This window comes from Salminus brasiliensis, chromosome 7 (assembly GCF_030463535.1).
Source record: "Salminus brasiliensis chromosome 7, fSalBra1.hap2, whole genome shotgun sequence".
NCBI classification, from domain to species: domain Eukaryota; kingdom Metazoa; phylum Chordata; class Actinopteri; order Characiformes; family Bryconidae; genus Salminus; species Salminus brasiliensis.
Window position 1 is genome coordinate 40,900,922 of NC_132884.1, and position 15,263 is coordinate 40,916,184.

Genomic DNA, 15,263 nt, shown 5'->3' on the forward strand with positions numbered 1-15,263 from the left:
GGGAACACAGCACTCAATATCTGCCATTAATTAAACCAGCAAACCCTGGAAGCAAACAGGACAATGTCCGTAAAACCTTTGAAGCTGCGTAACCCTTTACAACAGCCTAGGGGGCGCTGGTGGGCTCAAGCTTCTAAAAATGAGCTTTTTGGAAATCAGGTCGGCTTTAAATCAATAGCGATAACTGACATTACAGAAGTAACAAACACACCCAACCTACCTACCTACACACACACACACACACACACACACACACACACACACACACACACACACACACACCTGTAAACCTAACATGTGCAGAGTTGTATATTTAAGGTAAAGTGCTGAGTGCAGCAGTAAAGAACAGTGCAGGCTGGATTAAATAGATATAAATATGGAGAACAGAGGAGTCACTGGTTGAGACGGTAGTACAGGTTGTTCTGAGACACTATCAGATAAATAAAGTGCAGTACAGAGAAAGGAGAGTCTTTTGTAGGTTAGAGACAGGAGTGAGTTTTATCTGCAGAACGTTTAATACTGTTTGTGGCTAAGCCAAGTTTTTTTTACTTGGGGAAAATCTGAAAAATTCAGTTTTATATGATCTAGGCTCCTAAAAATAGCTGAAATCAGTCATCAGACAGTGTGTCTGGATACTTTTGGACATGCAAAGGTAGCACTAGTGAAATTTATAGGATCAGCTCTTAGTGAAGATTATTTAAAGATATTTTCACTATATAAACTGTGTAAATACACACACACACACACACACACACACACACATTATATATATATATATATATTAATTATATATAAATGACACACATACATGCGTGTCTATATATATATATATATATATATATATATATATATATATGTATATATATATATATATATACAAATAATGTATACATATAGAAAATACACACATACGTGTGTGTGTGTGTGTATATATATATATATATATATATATATATATATATATATATATATATAAATAAATATACACATACATACACACACATATACATATGTGTGTGTAAATATATAAAATTACACGGTTGGTGGTGAAATGTGAAGCTCTCACTAGTGTCACTAGTTGTCACTATGACCAGAAGATCGCTGGTTCGAATCCCAGTCATGCTGCTAGACACCAGCAGCCGAGGCCCTGAGCACCCCACATCACTCCATCACGCCACTGGCGTCTGCTGGAGCTGGGTACTGCCATCCAGGTGTGTTGGTTGGCTGGCTGGCTGCACACGTGTCAGATAGGGCCTCACTAATGTCACTAGCTGTCGCTATGATGCTACCCACCGCCAGCCAGGGGCCCTGAAAGAGCCCCCAGGGTCTCACTCTCTTCCCAGATCACTCCAGCGTTTGCCGGGTGAATACAGCTCTTCCTTCCAGCTGCGTGGCGGCGGTTCGATAAGGAGGCGCGCGCTGCTGGCTGGCTGCACACGTGTCAGAGGGGGGCTTAATACTGTGATACAGGAGAGTATGTACAGGCTTGGCATCCCAAATTGGGCAGAAAATGGGTAGAAAAATAAATAAGTAATTGTGTATCACGATAAATTGTATCATCACGATACGATGAAGTATCGTCCTACTGCCCAGCCCTGGACTGAGCCACACACTTCAACCCCAGGGTTGGTTTATCCCTGTGTTTTGAGCTAGGATAGCTAACTCTATTTCTCTTATGTTTATTGCAGCACTGATTACAAAACAGCATCAAATACTAAATTAACTATTAACTATTTAAATTCAGTCCAAAAACAATATAAAATATAAAGATATATATATATAAACTCCTGTTTAGTAACCTGGGCTGGATCATCCTCTCTGCAGGCTGGCTAACAGGCTACACACCACTAACCCAGGTTATTCCAGCCACTTAGACAAGACGACAGTGGTAAATACAGTGGTGAATATTATTAATAATATCTAACAATTATTAATAAGCTTTTTAAGCTCCTCAGTTTCTTCTCTAGTGTCTGAAAACCTGCAGTTTCTGGCGTCTGCATCCGCTCAGTAAGCCTGTTCCCCTCGCCTGCACTACAGACTCGCAGCCGTAGCATCATCACAAGCCCTGGGTTTACTGAGCCAGCTGATTTCTGACAAAGCTGAATTACTGCCCACACGTATGTCCATCTCACCTGTCCGTCTTACCTGTCTCACTGTCCCCTGTCTCTCCTCTGCGTGGAAAAACAAGAGCACATGCAGCAGCTCATGCTCCACACGGCGTCCATGCTTGTACCGTAACACCTCTAATATACAGGAGCGCAAAAATACTGTTTCCATTTCAGGTCATTTAACCAGTTTTTATGTTTGTTTGTTTGTTTATTTTTGAATAAACAGGGATAAATTAACCTAATATGTATCTAAACTGGATCTTTCTTATGTAAGGCTGGTCTTTCTAATTCAAATGGCTCCAAATAACCCAATCTGTGCACTACCTGCATGGCTTGAAGATGTGCACTGCATTTTTCCTAAGACCCACACCAGCCTGGAGGCCCACTGTCCTGCACATTTAGTGTTTTCCTACTCCGAACACACCTGATCCAACTAATCTGCTCATAAACAGCACGTTACTGGGGGTAAAGTGGGTGTGGTAAAGCAGGAAAGGCACTAACATGTGCAGGGCAGTGGGCTTCCTGGACCAGGGCTGAGAAACACGACAGTCGTGACCCACGACATTCAGGGTCAATTATAATGTTCAATAACAGGTGATTTTACTGGACTTACTATTACAATGGTTTATGTCTGACTCAGCTGACAGCTCCTAATTTGCTAAATGAGCCTTTGTCAGAAGCATGAGCTGGATTAGCTACTTCTCATTTGCATAAGACTCACCAAGCACTTTATTAGGACCCCCTATAATACATCTAGTGTATCTCCTCATTCGGGTGGTGAAGTGGAGGGGGGTGTAATGGTGTGGCAAATGTTTTCTTGCCACTCTTTGGGCTCATTAATACCAATCAATCATTGCTTGAATGCCACAGTCTATTCGAGTACTACTGCTGACCATGCGCATCCCTTCATGACCACAACTGACTCATCTCCCAAGGCCGACTTCCGGCATGATGTCCATGATGCACCATGTCACGACCAGTAAACCCAACTCCACTGACAGCTGAAAACCTAATAACTGCTCGTGCCAAATTTAGCAGTAACAACACCAACATCAACATTTCCCACCTAACATGGTCATGTGGGGCATGTTTGAGCAGCTCAAACTGGGGACATGAAGGTTTGGATGTCCACCAGGGTCAGTGATGAGACCAGAATGGGCCCAATCTGGGTTGGGCCATTTGGAAAGCCCAACTGGGACTCCTCAGGTTCCACATTGGCTCAACATATGAAGGCCCACCAGGGTCAGTGATGGGATCAGGAGATACCTCATCTGGGTTGTACACTGGCAAATGGGTTCTAGATACGTCCCATGTGAGACTAAGGTGGGTTGAAACAATAGGGGGCACCAGGGTCAGTGATGGGATCAGGAGGGGTTAAATTTGGGCTGTAACAATAGGGGCCATTTGGGAATCATAGCTGGGACTCAGAAAGTTCGCATTGGCTCAACATCTGGATGCCCACCAGGGTCAGTGATCTGATCAGGATGGCCTCATCTAGGTTGTACACTGGCAAATGGGTTCTAGATAGGACCCATGTGAGATTAAGGTGGGCTGTAACAATAGGGGCCATTTGGGCAGTGGTGGGCAGTGGTGGCTCAGCAGTTCGAGCGCCGGGATATCGATAACAGGGTTGTGGGTTCGATTCCCAGGCTCGGCAAGCTGCCACTGTTGGGCCCTTGAGCAAGGCCCTTTACTGTCTCTGCTCCCCGGGCGCTGGAGTTGGCTGCCCACCGCTCTGGGTGTGTGTGTACTCACTGCCCCTAACACATGTGTGTGTGTGTGTGAGTGTGTGTTCACTACCAGATGGGTTAAATGCGGAGGACACATTTCGCTGTACAGTGTACACTGACAAATAGTGCAATTTAAACTTATACCTTTAACTGGGACTCCTCAGGTTTTGCATTGGCACAACATCTGGATGCCCACTGGGGTCAGTGATGGGATCAGGAGATACCTCATCTGGGTTGTACACTGCCAAATGGGTTCTAGATAGGACCCGTGTGAGATTACGGTGGGCTGTAACAGTAGGGGACATTTGGAAAGCCCAACTGGGACTCCTCGGGTTTCGCGTTGGCACAACATCTGGATGCCCACCAGGGTCAGTGATGGGATCAGGAGGGGTTGAACTTGGGCTTCATCTGGGTTGTACACTACCAAATGGGTTCTAGATAGGACCCATGTGAGATTACGGTGGGCTGTAACAATAGGGGCCATTTGGGAAGCCCAACTGGAACTCTCTGGGTTTTGCGTAGGCACAACATCTGGATGCCCACTGGGGTCAGTGATGGGATCAGGAGGGGTTGAACTTGGGCCTCATCTGGGTTGTACACTGGCAAATGGGTTCTAGATAGGACCCGTGTGAGATTACGGTGGGCTGTAACAGTAGGGGACATTTGGAAAGCCCAACTGGGACTCCTCGGGTTTTGCGTTGGCTCAACATCTGGATGCCCACCAGGGTCAGTGATGGGATCAGGAGATACCTCATCTGGGTTGTACACTGCCAAATGGGTTCTAGATAGGACCATGTGAGATTATGGTGGGCTGTAACAAAGGGGGCCATTTGGGAAGCCCAACTGGGACTCCTCGGGTTTCGCGTTGGCACAACATCTGGATGCCCACCGGGGTAGTGATGGGATCAGGAGATACCTCATCTGGGTTGTACACTGCCAAATGGGTTCTAGATAGGACCATGTGAGATTATGGTGGGCTGTAACAAAGGGGGCCATTTGGGAAGCCCAACTGGGACTCCTCGGGTTTCACATTGGCACAACATCTGGATGCCCACCAGGGTCAGTGATGGGATCAGGAGATACCTCATCTGGGTTGTACACTGCCAAATGGGTTCTAGATAGGAAGCATGTGAGATTACGGTGGGCTGTAACAACAGGGGCCATTTGGGACACAGGTACAAACCCACCCAAAGCCCATGCCCACCTGGAACCCACCTAGCCCACGTTTCATGCACATGCTGGCTGGGTTGCAGAGAAGTGTGAAAGTATGGTGGTGCAGCACATTGTAATAAAGTATTTCTAACATGAATTTAATACCTAGGGACAGAAAAGCTCTCCTTATAGATTTTAATTTTTTATATCATAATAAAATGTGTTTGAGGGTCTAAAACCTCTGAAATAAGACTGTGGCTTTTCCACAGCAGTGTGTATTCAGCAGTGCAGCGCCGTGGACACGCGTTTTCCAGGTATTACGGTAAGGAGCTGAGGTCCCTCCTCCAGAGACTCATTTACGTGGATGATCTGGGCGCTGAGCTGAGCTGAGCTGAGCTGGAGGATCTGCTCCTTCTTCACAATACAACTGCAGAAGTATGGCAGCGCCTCCCCAACACGCCTCGTCCCCCAGCTCGGCTCCCTAACGCGACCCCTCCATGCAGCGGAGGGCGCCCGGCTCGGTTCTCCACGATGAGGGTCCACTGCAGAGTCGTGGTGGTCGCGGTGTGCTTCGGAGTTTTCCTACTTTTGTACTTTTTGGGGGGCAACGGCGGGGACGAGCCTCCGTTGAGAGAAGTTGAGGAGGAGAAGGACGAGCAGTTTCCATCTTCTCCCCAGCGCGTGAAGATCTCTCCGGGCAAGGAGTCTCGCGGAGACCCTCCGCAGCAGGTCCGTCCAAACCGAAAAGAAGCCAGGATAGCCAGCAGAGAAGGCAATGTCAGCCCGAAGCTGAGGTAGGACATTGTCCCTTCATTACTCACTGGATGGTTCAGTTCCAGGGGTCTGCTGCGACCACCAGAGCATTGCACTGACCGTGCAAACTCATGCATGCATGTGGTTGTGGTTGCATGGACTAGTGCTGACCAAGTACTGGAATTTAACTCAAGCCTAATGAATGAATTAATGCGTGCATGCATGCATGCATGCACCGTTTTATGCATTCTCCTTCAAAGCTCGTGCACAGCGTTTGTCCCTAACATGCTCAAAACAGACCCCTCATTGGCCAAGCACCAGCCTTATCCTGCACCCTCGAGGACATAGGAGTGTGGGTGTCTTAGATAAGCCAATGCATGGTGCTTCCTGGTCATCCGAGCATGCTTCTGATGCATGCATGCTCCTAATCTGCTGCATTGAGGTGCAAATGGAGATGCAAACACCCAGCAAGTTAGTCCTAGTCATGCTGCATCAACATGAGGTAAAGGGCTGGCAGAGCTGAGACCTTGGACCCCGTCAGCTTTGATTAGAAGTTTGCCCTCCTGTCAGGCCTGAAGCTGGGGTAGGACATTCTCCCTTCATTACTCATTAGATGGTTCAGTTCCAGAGGTCTGCTGCAACCACCACAGCCACACGAACCCTGCTGCAGGCATGCTTGTGGTTCTGGCTGCATTAACTAGCTGTGGGAACTCGAGCCTCATGCATGCATGCATGCTTGCTTGCTTTTTATGTTCTCCGTCCAGTTGGTGCACAGCCTTTGCCCCCAACATCCTCAAAAAAGCCCCATGTTTGGCTCAAAACCAGCCTTATTCTGCACCCTCAAGGACATTTGTAGCATGGATAAGCCAGGGCACTGTAATTTCAGTGGCCACGAAGCTTCAGCCTCCTCATTTGTGGATGTCTGAGCGAGCTTTGATGCATCAAGGCGCGAATGGAGATGCAAACAGCCGGCAAATGAATTCTAGTCATGCTGCATCAACATGAGGTAAAGGCAGGCAGAGCTGAGACCTTGACCCTCGCCAGTCTCAGGAGGCAGCTTTGATTAAAGCTCATCTGACCTCAGCGCCCGGCTGAGCGTTTATCAAAAGTTGCCCTCCTGTCAAGCCTGACCTGAGGTCACCTTGAAGAGATTTGGCTCATTTGCGAAGGCTCCTGTGGGCTGCGTTGAGAGAAGGACAAAATCAATGACCGGCAGCTCGGCCTAATTGAGCGAGCCAGGTCCTTCGGGCTGTCTCAGATGGAGGAGCATTATCCAGACCTTCGTTCAGTGAACTGTAGAAAGGGAATTAATTGTTGGTCTCACTGGATTAGGAGTGGATGGACTGGTGGCTTTGATTTTGATGGTCTTTATTAAGTGACGTTAGAACCTTTTTGTACCCCCAGCTGCTTGATATTCCACCACGACCTTCTATGTAATTATTTCTAAGGATGGTCCGATATGGGGACCGTGGGCTGATATGCAGTATTTTTCACTGTATTTACCTGCAGTGCCGTGCAAGTGGGTAGTGTGTTGAGCTTGAGAAGATCTTTCTGAGGAGAAGGATTAGAGCAGGTAAGTAAGTAGGTAGAAGAGCTTACAGAGCTTACAGCTTACAGCTGGACCCATCACAACCACACAAAACATGGTAGACCACTAAAACCACCCCCCCTATCTAATAAACAGCACTTTCAAAAGCTTTCATCTTTGAGAGATGATGGATCTCACTTCAGGTCTTAAAACCAAGACCAAGACCACTGAGCAAGAAGCTCTTACTGAGAAAAGCAGCCAGACAAACCAAACAAAGACCTGACCCCAGAGCCCAGACCTCAACATCATTGAACAGTCAGTTCCTGAAGGCGATGAAGGTGCTGAAGCAGGAAAAATGGTCAAGAGTAAGAATCTGAGACACTTTGGCAAGAACTAACGTCTCCAGAACTTCAGGCCTTGGTCTTGTGGGGTGGTCCTGGTATGCAGTGGTCAGTACCCAGTAAACCAGCGACATGGTCATGGGCACCAAAGGCTCATTGATGCTCATGGAGGCCCAGGACACCATACCAGGAAACCTCCAGAGGTCCTATAGCTGGCACATTGGCTTCACAATACTAGCCACTAGGTGGTTTTAATATTATGGCTGATGGATGGCGTGTGCTGATGCCAGTGCTTGCACAATTATCCCAGTTGTCCCAATTGTGTAACCCACCTAGATCATCTACAGAGAAATATAAGTGGAGGATTATAAATACAGTAAAATTAATAACAATAAAAATGCAGATTTTATATATTTTTTTTTATTCAAATATCAGACCTAATAATCTGTCCAAATCAGCCTAGAAATGATCTGCAGATATCAGTAAAATTCTGTTATTATTGTGGCTCTCTAATCGTTTCCACACATATGAAACCTTTGGCCCCTCTGTGTCCACACCCACACTGCTAGCTGATGGAGGTCACAGCAGCCCCAGGGAAATGACGATGTCCACTCAGCGACTCACCAAGCGTGAGTTTGGAAAAATAAGGCTTGCAATAAAACAGACAACGGTAGGTGAGGATGTGTGTGTGTGTGTGTGTGTGTGTGTGTTTGAGCTCGACCTGTTGCTTGATTTAGGCTTGATTAACACCAACAGGTCCCCGTCCCCCCCTGCCCACCCCTCTATTCACGCTCATCCTCCCTCAGCCAGACTTCCTGCCTCACTGGGCCGAGACAGACAAACAAGTCCCTGATGGTGCATCACATCACTTCCCTTATGCTATAGTCGAGCTGTACGCTTTTAGAAAGAAAGAGAGAGAGAGAGAGAGAGAGAGCGAGCGAGCTATGTGCTGACACGCTGAAATCCCGTGCTCTCTTAAAGTGCTGCTGTTGAAATGCTTTGAGTGGTGTCAAAAGTTCTTGTGGAAAAAGTCAACGGCTCAAGTGTATTTCTGAACTTGGAGAGAGGGAAGTGGACGACTCAGCAGGTCTGGGACGAAGAAGCTCTTTTAGAGGCTTTGGCTGAAGTGTGTGTTGAATTCCATAACTCGCTATATTGGAAGCCACTGGTCTCTTTTGGGCCCAGTCAGTCGGCTAACTGGGCCCAAAAGTACTGAGTAATATCCAGTATGCCAACAGCTTGAGTTTCTAAGCCCCAGTCCAGCTATTTTTAAGGTGCACCCTTTACTGACACAGATGTGCTAGACGTACTGCCAATAGAATAGGACTCTCTGGAGCAGATAAACACTGATGACCATATTGGCACCATGATGCCTGAAGCCAGGCGTGGGCTAGAGGGGTGGGAAGCCCCCCAGCATTGAGCTGTGGAGCAGTGGAAATGAGCTGGAGTGGTGGGGATGATGAGGTGGGGTGGTGATCATCATCCAACAGCCTGACCTCACTAACGCTCTTGTCGCTGAATGCAATCAAATTCTCACAGCAATCTGGTAGAGTTACTCCAACAAAAGCAGGACAAACCTTTTTTAATAGCCTTGATTTCAGAAGAAACACTGAACAATGAGCAGGTGTCCCAATACATGTGGTGTTGGTGTTATGGTGTAGGGCTGGTACAGGTGGGGGAGGGGGTGTATGGTGGTAAAGTGTACTGGTGTGATGTTTAATATGGTTGTAATTAGGGATGTCTGATCCAGGTGTATTTTAATGGATCGGGTATTGGCTATTTTAATCCAATCCAGCCCAGCCGGCGGCTGCTGCAGCAGTGTGGACGTTCTCAGAAGGTAAATAAAGGAGTTGAGGTTCTGCAGAGTGGAGCTATTTCACAGTGGAACCTGAAAACAGACCATAATATCTGACCAATTATAAAACTCTCACTGAAACGCTCTGTTTTACCAGCGGGAGAACCGCAGAACCGGCACTCGCTTTTCTCTGTTTATAAACCAGCACTGAAGAACCCATTCAGAACCGAGTGTAGGCTAATGCTAATGCTAATGCTAATACACACACATACACACACACTATAGAAACCCTAATCTCACACACACAGCACATTCACCCACTATAAACCAGTTACTACACACCAGTAGACCAACAACCACAGATACCAGTCCAGAGTGTGTACCACCACTACACACATACATACACATGTGTGTAGTGTGTGATTAGACTGCAGTGTTGTGAAGGAGCTGGGAGCTGATTGGTCAGTGAGGAGATCAGACTGGATTATCAGATATTAAACACTATAAAACATCATTTTAATTAAAAAAGACGACTAAACTAAATCAGTCAGTCCAGAAAGTCTGATTATAGAAACTGAGACTGAAAATAAAGAGATTTTACTGATCGGATTAATCAGCAGCTCGTCTGATCTAAACTGAGATCGGATCGGCTGATACTCCGCATTAAGAGATTCGGATTGCAGAAGAGGGTGATCTATCTATACTGTCTGTTATAATCAGGTATATAGGATGTGTTAGGTCAGTCTAGCCATAGCCTACAAGTCTCCCAACACTAAAAAAAAAAAAGCTTTCCCAGGGGTGCTATCATCAGATCCCTTAATTTTCAGATTTATGGACCTCCACTGGAGTCCACTAAAGTGACAGAAGTCCAGATTATGTGACTATCATAAGCTTCCCCAGCGTAGTGCAGAGGGTCCAGCAAAACATCCCGCTTTCACAGGCAGCAGTTCAGCGATACACTCATGAAAACTGAGAGTGAGCTTTGGAAAGGCCTCGGAATATTCCTGATGGATTAAGTTAGATGAAATTGGAGATCCGGTTTAATCCGGTTTATGAGGTAAGGCTGATCTGCTCTTTTGGCTCGGATCCCCTCTGCTGTAAGTCAGTGCTTACGGGTGTGTATGCCAAAATGACGGTGAAGCAAGAAAGCTGTGCTCGCTCACATGGCCAGCCGGTTTGTCTTTCTTGCACACACACACACACACACACACACACACACACACACACACACACACACACACACACACACATAGAACCGTTACTGGAAAATCATATGTTTATAACCCAAAATTAAATTTACTGTAAATTGTCAGAGGGCTCTGCGGTACACTAGGCCCGACGGTTCTTGATGAGGCACTTTAGTCAAACTAGTCTAAATAGACTCTTAAAAATGAAGGTTCTCAGAACCTTTATTAACCCTGTCAGATCTAATGCCCCACTGTCTTCAAAATAAAGGTTCCTCAATGGTTCTTGGCTTGGAAATACATTCCTACTGATAATCTTAATTATTGTAGAACCCTTACCTTAACATTAGGTTCTTTTAATCAGTTACCCTTTGAGATCTAATCTCTCATAGGGTCCTAAATGGTTCTCGGCTTACTTGTACGGTTCTTCAAAAAATCCTAGTTTGTGTAGAACCTTTACCCTTTGATGATGTTCTTTAATATTTAACCCAGTCAGCTTTGATGTCTCACAGTCTGAAAATCTTAATTCATATAAGACCTTTACTCTGTGCCAGTCTTTAAAATAAAGAGCTCTAAATGGTTCTTGGCTTGGATATACAGTTCTAGGAGAAATCTTAATTTGTAAAGAACCATTGCCCTACGATGAGGTTCCTTCATCTCTAACTCTATCATCTCATGTCTCAGTCTTACAAATAGAGGTTCCTCAATGGTTCTTGGTTTATGTAAACAGTTCTAGAAGAAGTTGTAACTTGTGTAGAACCTTTACCTTATGTTGAGGTTCTTTAATATTTAACCATGTCAGCTGTAATGTCACATGGTCTGGGCTTGGATATACGGTTGTAGGGAAATTCTTAATTCGTATAGAACCTTTACCTTATGTTGAGGTTCTTTTGTCTGTAGCTCTATCAGATCTAATGTTCCACAGTCTTAAAAGTAGAGGTTCCTCAATGGTTCTTGGTTTATTTAAACAGTTCTAGGAGAAATTGTAACTTGTGTAGAACCTTTACCTTATGTTGAGGTTCTTTTAATCTTAAACCCTGTTTGATCTAATGTCCCACAGTCTTAAAAATAGAGGTTCCTCAGTGGTTCTGGGCTTGGATATACAGTTCTAGAGAAAATCTTAATTACTATAGGACTTTTACCTTATGATGTGGTTCTTTCATCTGTATCTCAGATCTAATGTCTCACCGTTTTAAAAATAGAGGTTCCTCAATGGTTCTTGGTTTATGTAAACAGTTCTAGGAGAAACTGTAACTTGTATAGAACCTTTACCTTATGTTGAGGTTCTTTTAATCTTAAACCCTGTTTGATCTAATGTCCCACAGTCTTAAAAATAGAGGTTCCTCAATAGTTCTTGGTTTATGTAAACAGTTCTAGGAGAAACTGTAACTTGTATAGAACCTTTACCTTATGTTGAGGTTCTTTTAATCTTAAACCATGTTTGATCTAATGTCCCACAGTCTTAAAAATAGAGGTTCCTCAGTGGTTCTTTGTTTATGTAATGGTTTATGTAAACAGTTCTAGGAGAAATTGTAACTTGTATAGAACCTTTACCTTATGTTGAGGTTCTTTTGTCTGTAGCTCCATCAGATCTAATGTCCCACAGTCTTAAAAATAGAGGTTCCTCAATGGTTCTTGGTTTATTTAAACAGTTCTAGGAGAAATTGTAACTTCTGTAGAACCTTTATCTTATGTTGAGGTTCTTTTAATCTTAAACCCTGTTTGATCTAATGTCCCACAGTCTTAAAAATGGAGGTTCCTCAATAGTTCTTGGTTTATGTAAACAGTTCTAGGAGAAACTGTAACTTGTATAGAACCTTTACCTTATGTTGAGGTTCTTTTAATCTTAAACCATGTTTGATCTAATGTCCCACAGTCTTAAAAATAGAGGTTCCTCAGTGGTTCTTTGTTTATCTAATGGTTTATGTAAACAGTTCTAGGAGAAATTGTAACTTGTATAGATCCTTTACCTTATGTTGAGGTTCTTTTAATCTTTACCCTCTAAGATCTAATGTCTCGCAGTCTGTGAAACTGATGTTCTTCGATGGTCCTGGGCTTGGAAATACAGTTCTAGGTAAAATCTTAATTCATATGATGAGGTTCTTTCGTCTGCAGCCCTATCAGATCTAATGTCCCATGGTCTTAAAAATAGAGATTCCTCAATGGTTCTTGGTTTATTTAAACAGTTCTAGAAGAAATTGTAAGTTGTGTAGAACTTTTATCTTATGTTGAGGTTCTTTTAATCTTTAACCCTTTCTGATCTAATGTCCCACAGTCTTAAAAATAGAGGTTCTTTGATGGTTCTGGGCTTGGATGTACTTCTTAATCTTAATAAGTATAGAACCTTTACCTTAAGATGAGGTTCCTATCAGATCGAATAGAGGTTCCTCAATGGTTCTTTAGCTACTTACGCAGTTCTAGGAAAACGTTTAATAGGTAAATAACCTTTAAAGGTTCTTTACCTTATGCTGAAAGTCTTTCATCTTTATTCTTCAAATACTGAAGAACCTCTACATAAGGTAAAGCTTCTATTTCCATTAAACAGTTTTTCCTAGAACTCGGTTCTAACCAAGAAAACAAAACAAACAAGAACCCATATATTTTGGAGTGTAAGACCTTGCTGTGGGTTTAAGAGGGTAGTAGAATGTAACTCCAGAAGAGCAGAATGTTTAGATGTTGGACTTCTGCACTAAAACACCTGCATTTATTCATTTTACTGTATTTTTAAGGCTTTAATGCTGAACCAGGTGAATTTAGATCTTTATTTATTATCTACATCTACATGACTCCTCGGTTGGTGCAGGTCTAGTGTAAAGCCTTTGGTTGCAAACTCCTAAAACTTCTAAAGGCCTCCCAAGACCTCCCAAACCTGCCTCCTCCATCTGATTTACCCAGATAAATCTTTAAAATCATGCATCCAAAAGTAACGCTGTGCATGAAACACGGCGGCTGGTTTTGGCACGGGGTGTACGTAAAGTACCGGTTCTCTGAAACCCTTTAGGCTGCAGTCAATCAACCAAGACCTGTTTGGTTTCTACGTTTTAATGATTATTTTTTTTATTTATCTTTGCGTTGGAACTACGACGACACTGTAGCTAAGATGTCACGAAAGATCTGAGTGTTTCGCAGCACTGCAGAACAAGTACTGACTAGGCCCGGCGGTTCTAGATCAAGCGTTTTCAACAAATACCTTTCGCCGTCATCTGGAACCCGACTGTGCCGCGGCCCCGGAGGCAAACGGTCAGGCACGTTACATAGGCCAATAAACATGTCATCTGGGAAGACTTAGAGCTTCCCCCTCCCTCGCTTTCTCCTCGCAGAGCTCCAGAAAACGCTCTCCTCGCTCGCCCGAGCATCCTGATGAGTTTCGCCGGAGTCGAAAATGAAACTTTTCCTACTTTCTCCAGCCTTTTATTTATTTATTTATTTTTAACACAGCAGGGTTGTTTCGAGCCAAGGATGGCATGGAGAAAAAAGCAGCTCTTGGCAGTGGAGGCTCAGATCGTGAGGTAGACAGAGAGAGAGAGCGAGAGAGAGAGTGAGAGTGTTAAATCAGTTGGCCGTTTGGGATGTGCGGTTAAAAGCTTGCTGAAAAGCTCTGGCTCTGTTCCCGCACACGGAGAGAGGAGAGGATTTTCATACCGAGCTGAAAGTCGCAGCATTTTTGCAGTTTGAGGAAGCTTTGATGGATTCCTCCTGGGTTTCTCCTCGATACGGGAAAGTTCAGAGCTCGGCTTGAGCACATTTTGGTTTGTTTGGCTCCAGAAGATCTTCGTCTCGTTGGTGGAACGCAGGGAAGCAGCTTAGTGAGGGACCTACCTCACATTAGCTTGTGCTGCAAATACCAGTAATGGCAGGGCCTAACCTGATTATTACCCGTTGTAGGAACCTGCAGTAACCAGCGTCCAAAAACCTTCCCCGCCCACTTAAGCCCTTCCAGATGTGCCGAATCGGGCTGCGGACTCCGTGATCAGCTCACTGGGAGCATTGTGTTCTGAGACTGGGAGCTGATGAAAGAGGGATCATGGAGTACTGTATGGGTTCTGGCCTGAGTAGCACTGGGCACTGTAACTCGATACACCCGTGTGTTTGTTTTTAGCGTAGTTATATGGATTAAATCTGGATGCTGAACGGCTGCCAGGTTATATTGGGTTGGAAAGGAAATGCCGAACTTACCTCAAGATATATGTTCTCGGGGACGTCTGGCAGGCAGATGATTTTTCTTTTCTTTTTTTTTTTTTTTGAGAAGCTGAACTCCCAAACCAGAAGGGCTGGAAAAGGAACCGTGTGCATTAGGCTTTCCTGTAGAGCTGGGCATTTATTTTATTGTATCATGATAACAAAAATGATCACGATAATAAGCTTCTCTAATCATATGGAGGAGACTGTTAGTGCTTAATAAACATCTACTGATCAGCTGCAGGTTTCTAACATTACTAACAGTGTAATTAGACTGGGTTCATTAGATGAAGAGCAGCAGATGTTATAGAGTATAAATCACTGTATTCAGTCCTGGAGAGGATCTGAATAGTAGTTTATAAGAATCTGTAGCTACTGATGTTTTTAGTCTGTGATTATATATCAATATGTATTGTGATAAATATCATGTATCGCGAAAAACGTTGTTAAATACCGTGATCTGGTATTTTTACCGTATTGCCCAGCCCTACTT

General features: G+C 44.4%; 2 protein-coding genes across 2 annotated transcripts in view; one reads left to right on the forward strand and one right to left on the reverse strand.

Annotated features, from left to right (window-relative positions):
- Positions 1-2,229, reverse strand: part of shq1 (SHQ1, H/ACA ribonucleoprotein assembly factor) — a 76,191-nt gene extending 73,962 nt beyond the window's left edge. Inside the window, exon 1 of the mRNA XM_072683216.1 lies at positions 2,146-2,229. The gene's annotated coding sequence lies outside the window, so the exon portion shown is untranslated. The remainder of the gene's footprint in view (positions 1-2,145) is intronic.
- Positions 2,230-5,372: 3,143 nt separating this feature from the next.
- gxylt2 (glucoside xylosyltransferase 2) overlaps positions 5,373-15,263 on the forward strand; it is a 35,282-nt gene continuing 25,391 nt past the window's right edge. Inside the window, exon 1 of the mRNA XM_072684916.1 lies at positions 5,373-5,784. Coding sequence (XP_072541017.1) covers positions 5,522-5,784 — 263 coding nt within the window. The 5' untranslated portion in view covers positions 5,373-5,521. The remainder of the gene's footprint in view (positions 5,785-15,263) is intronic.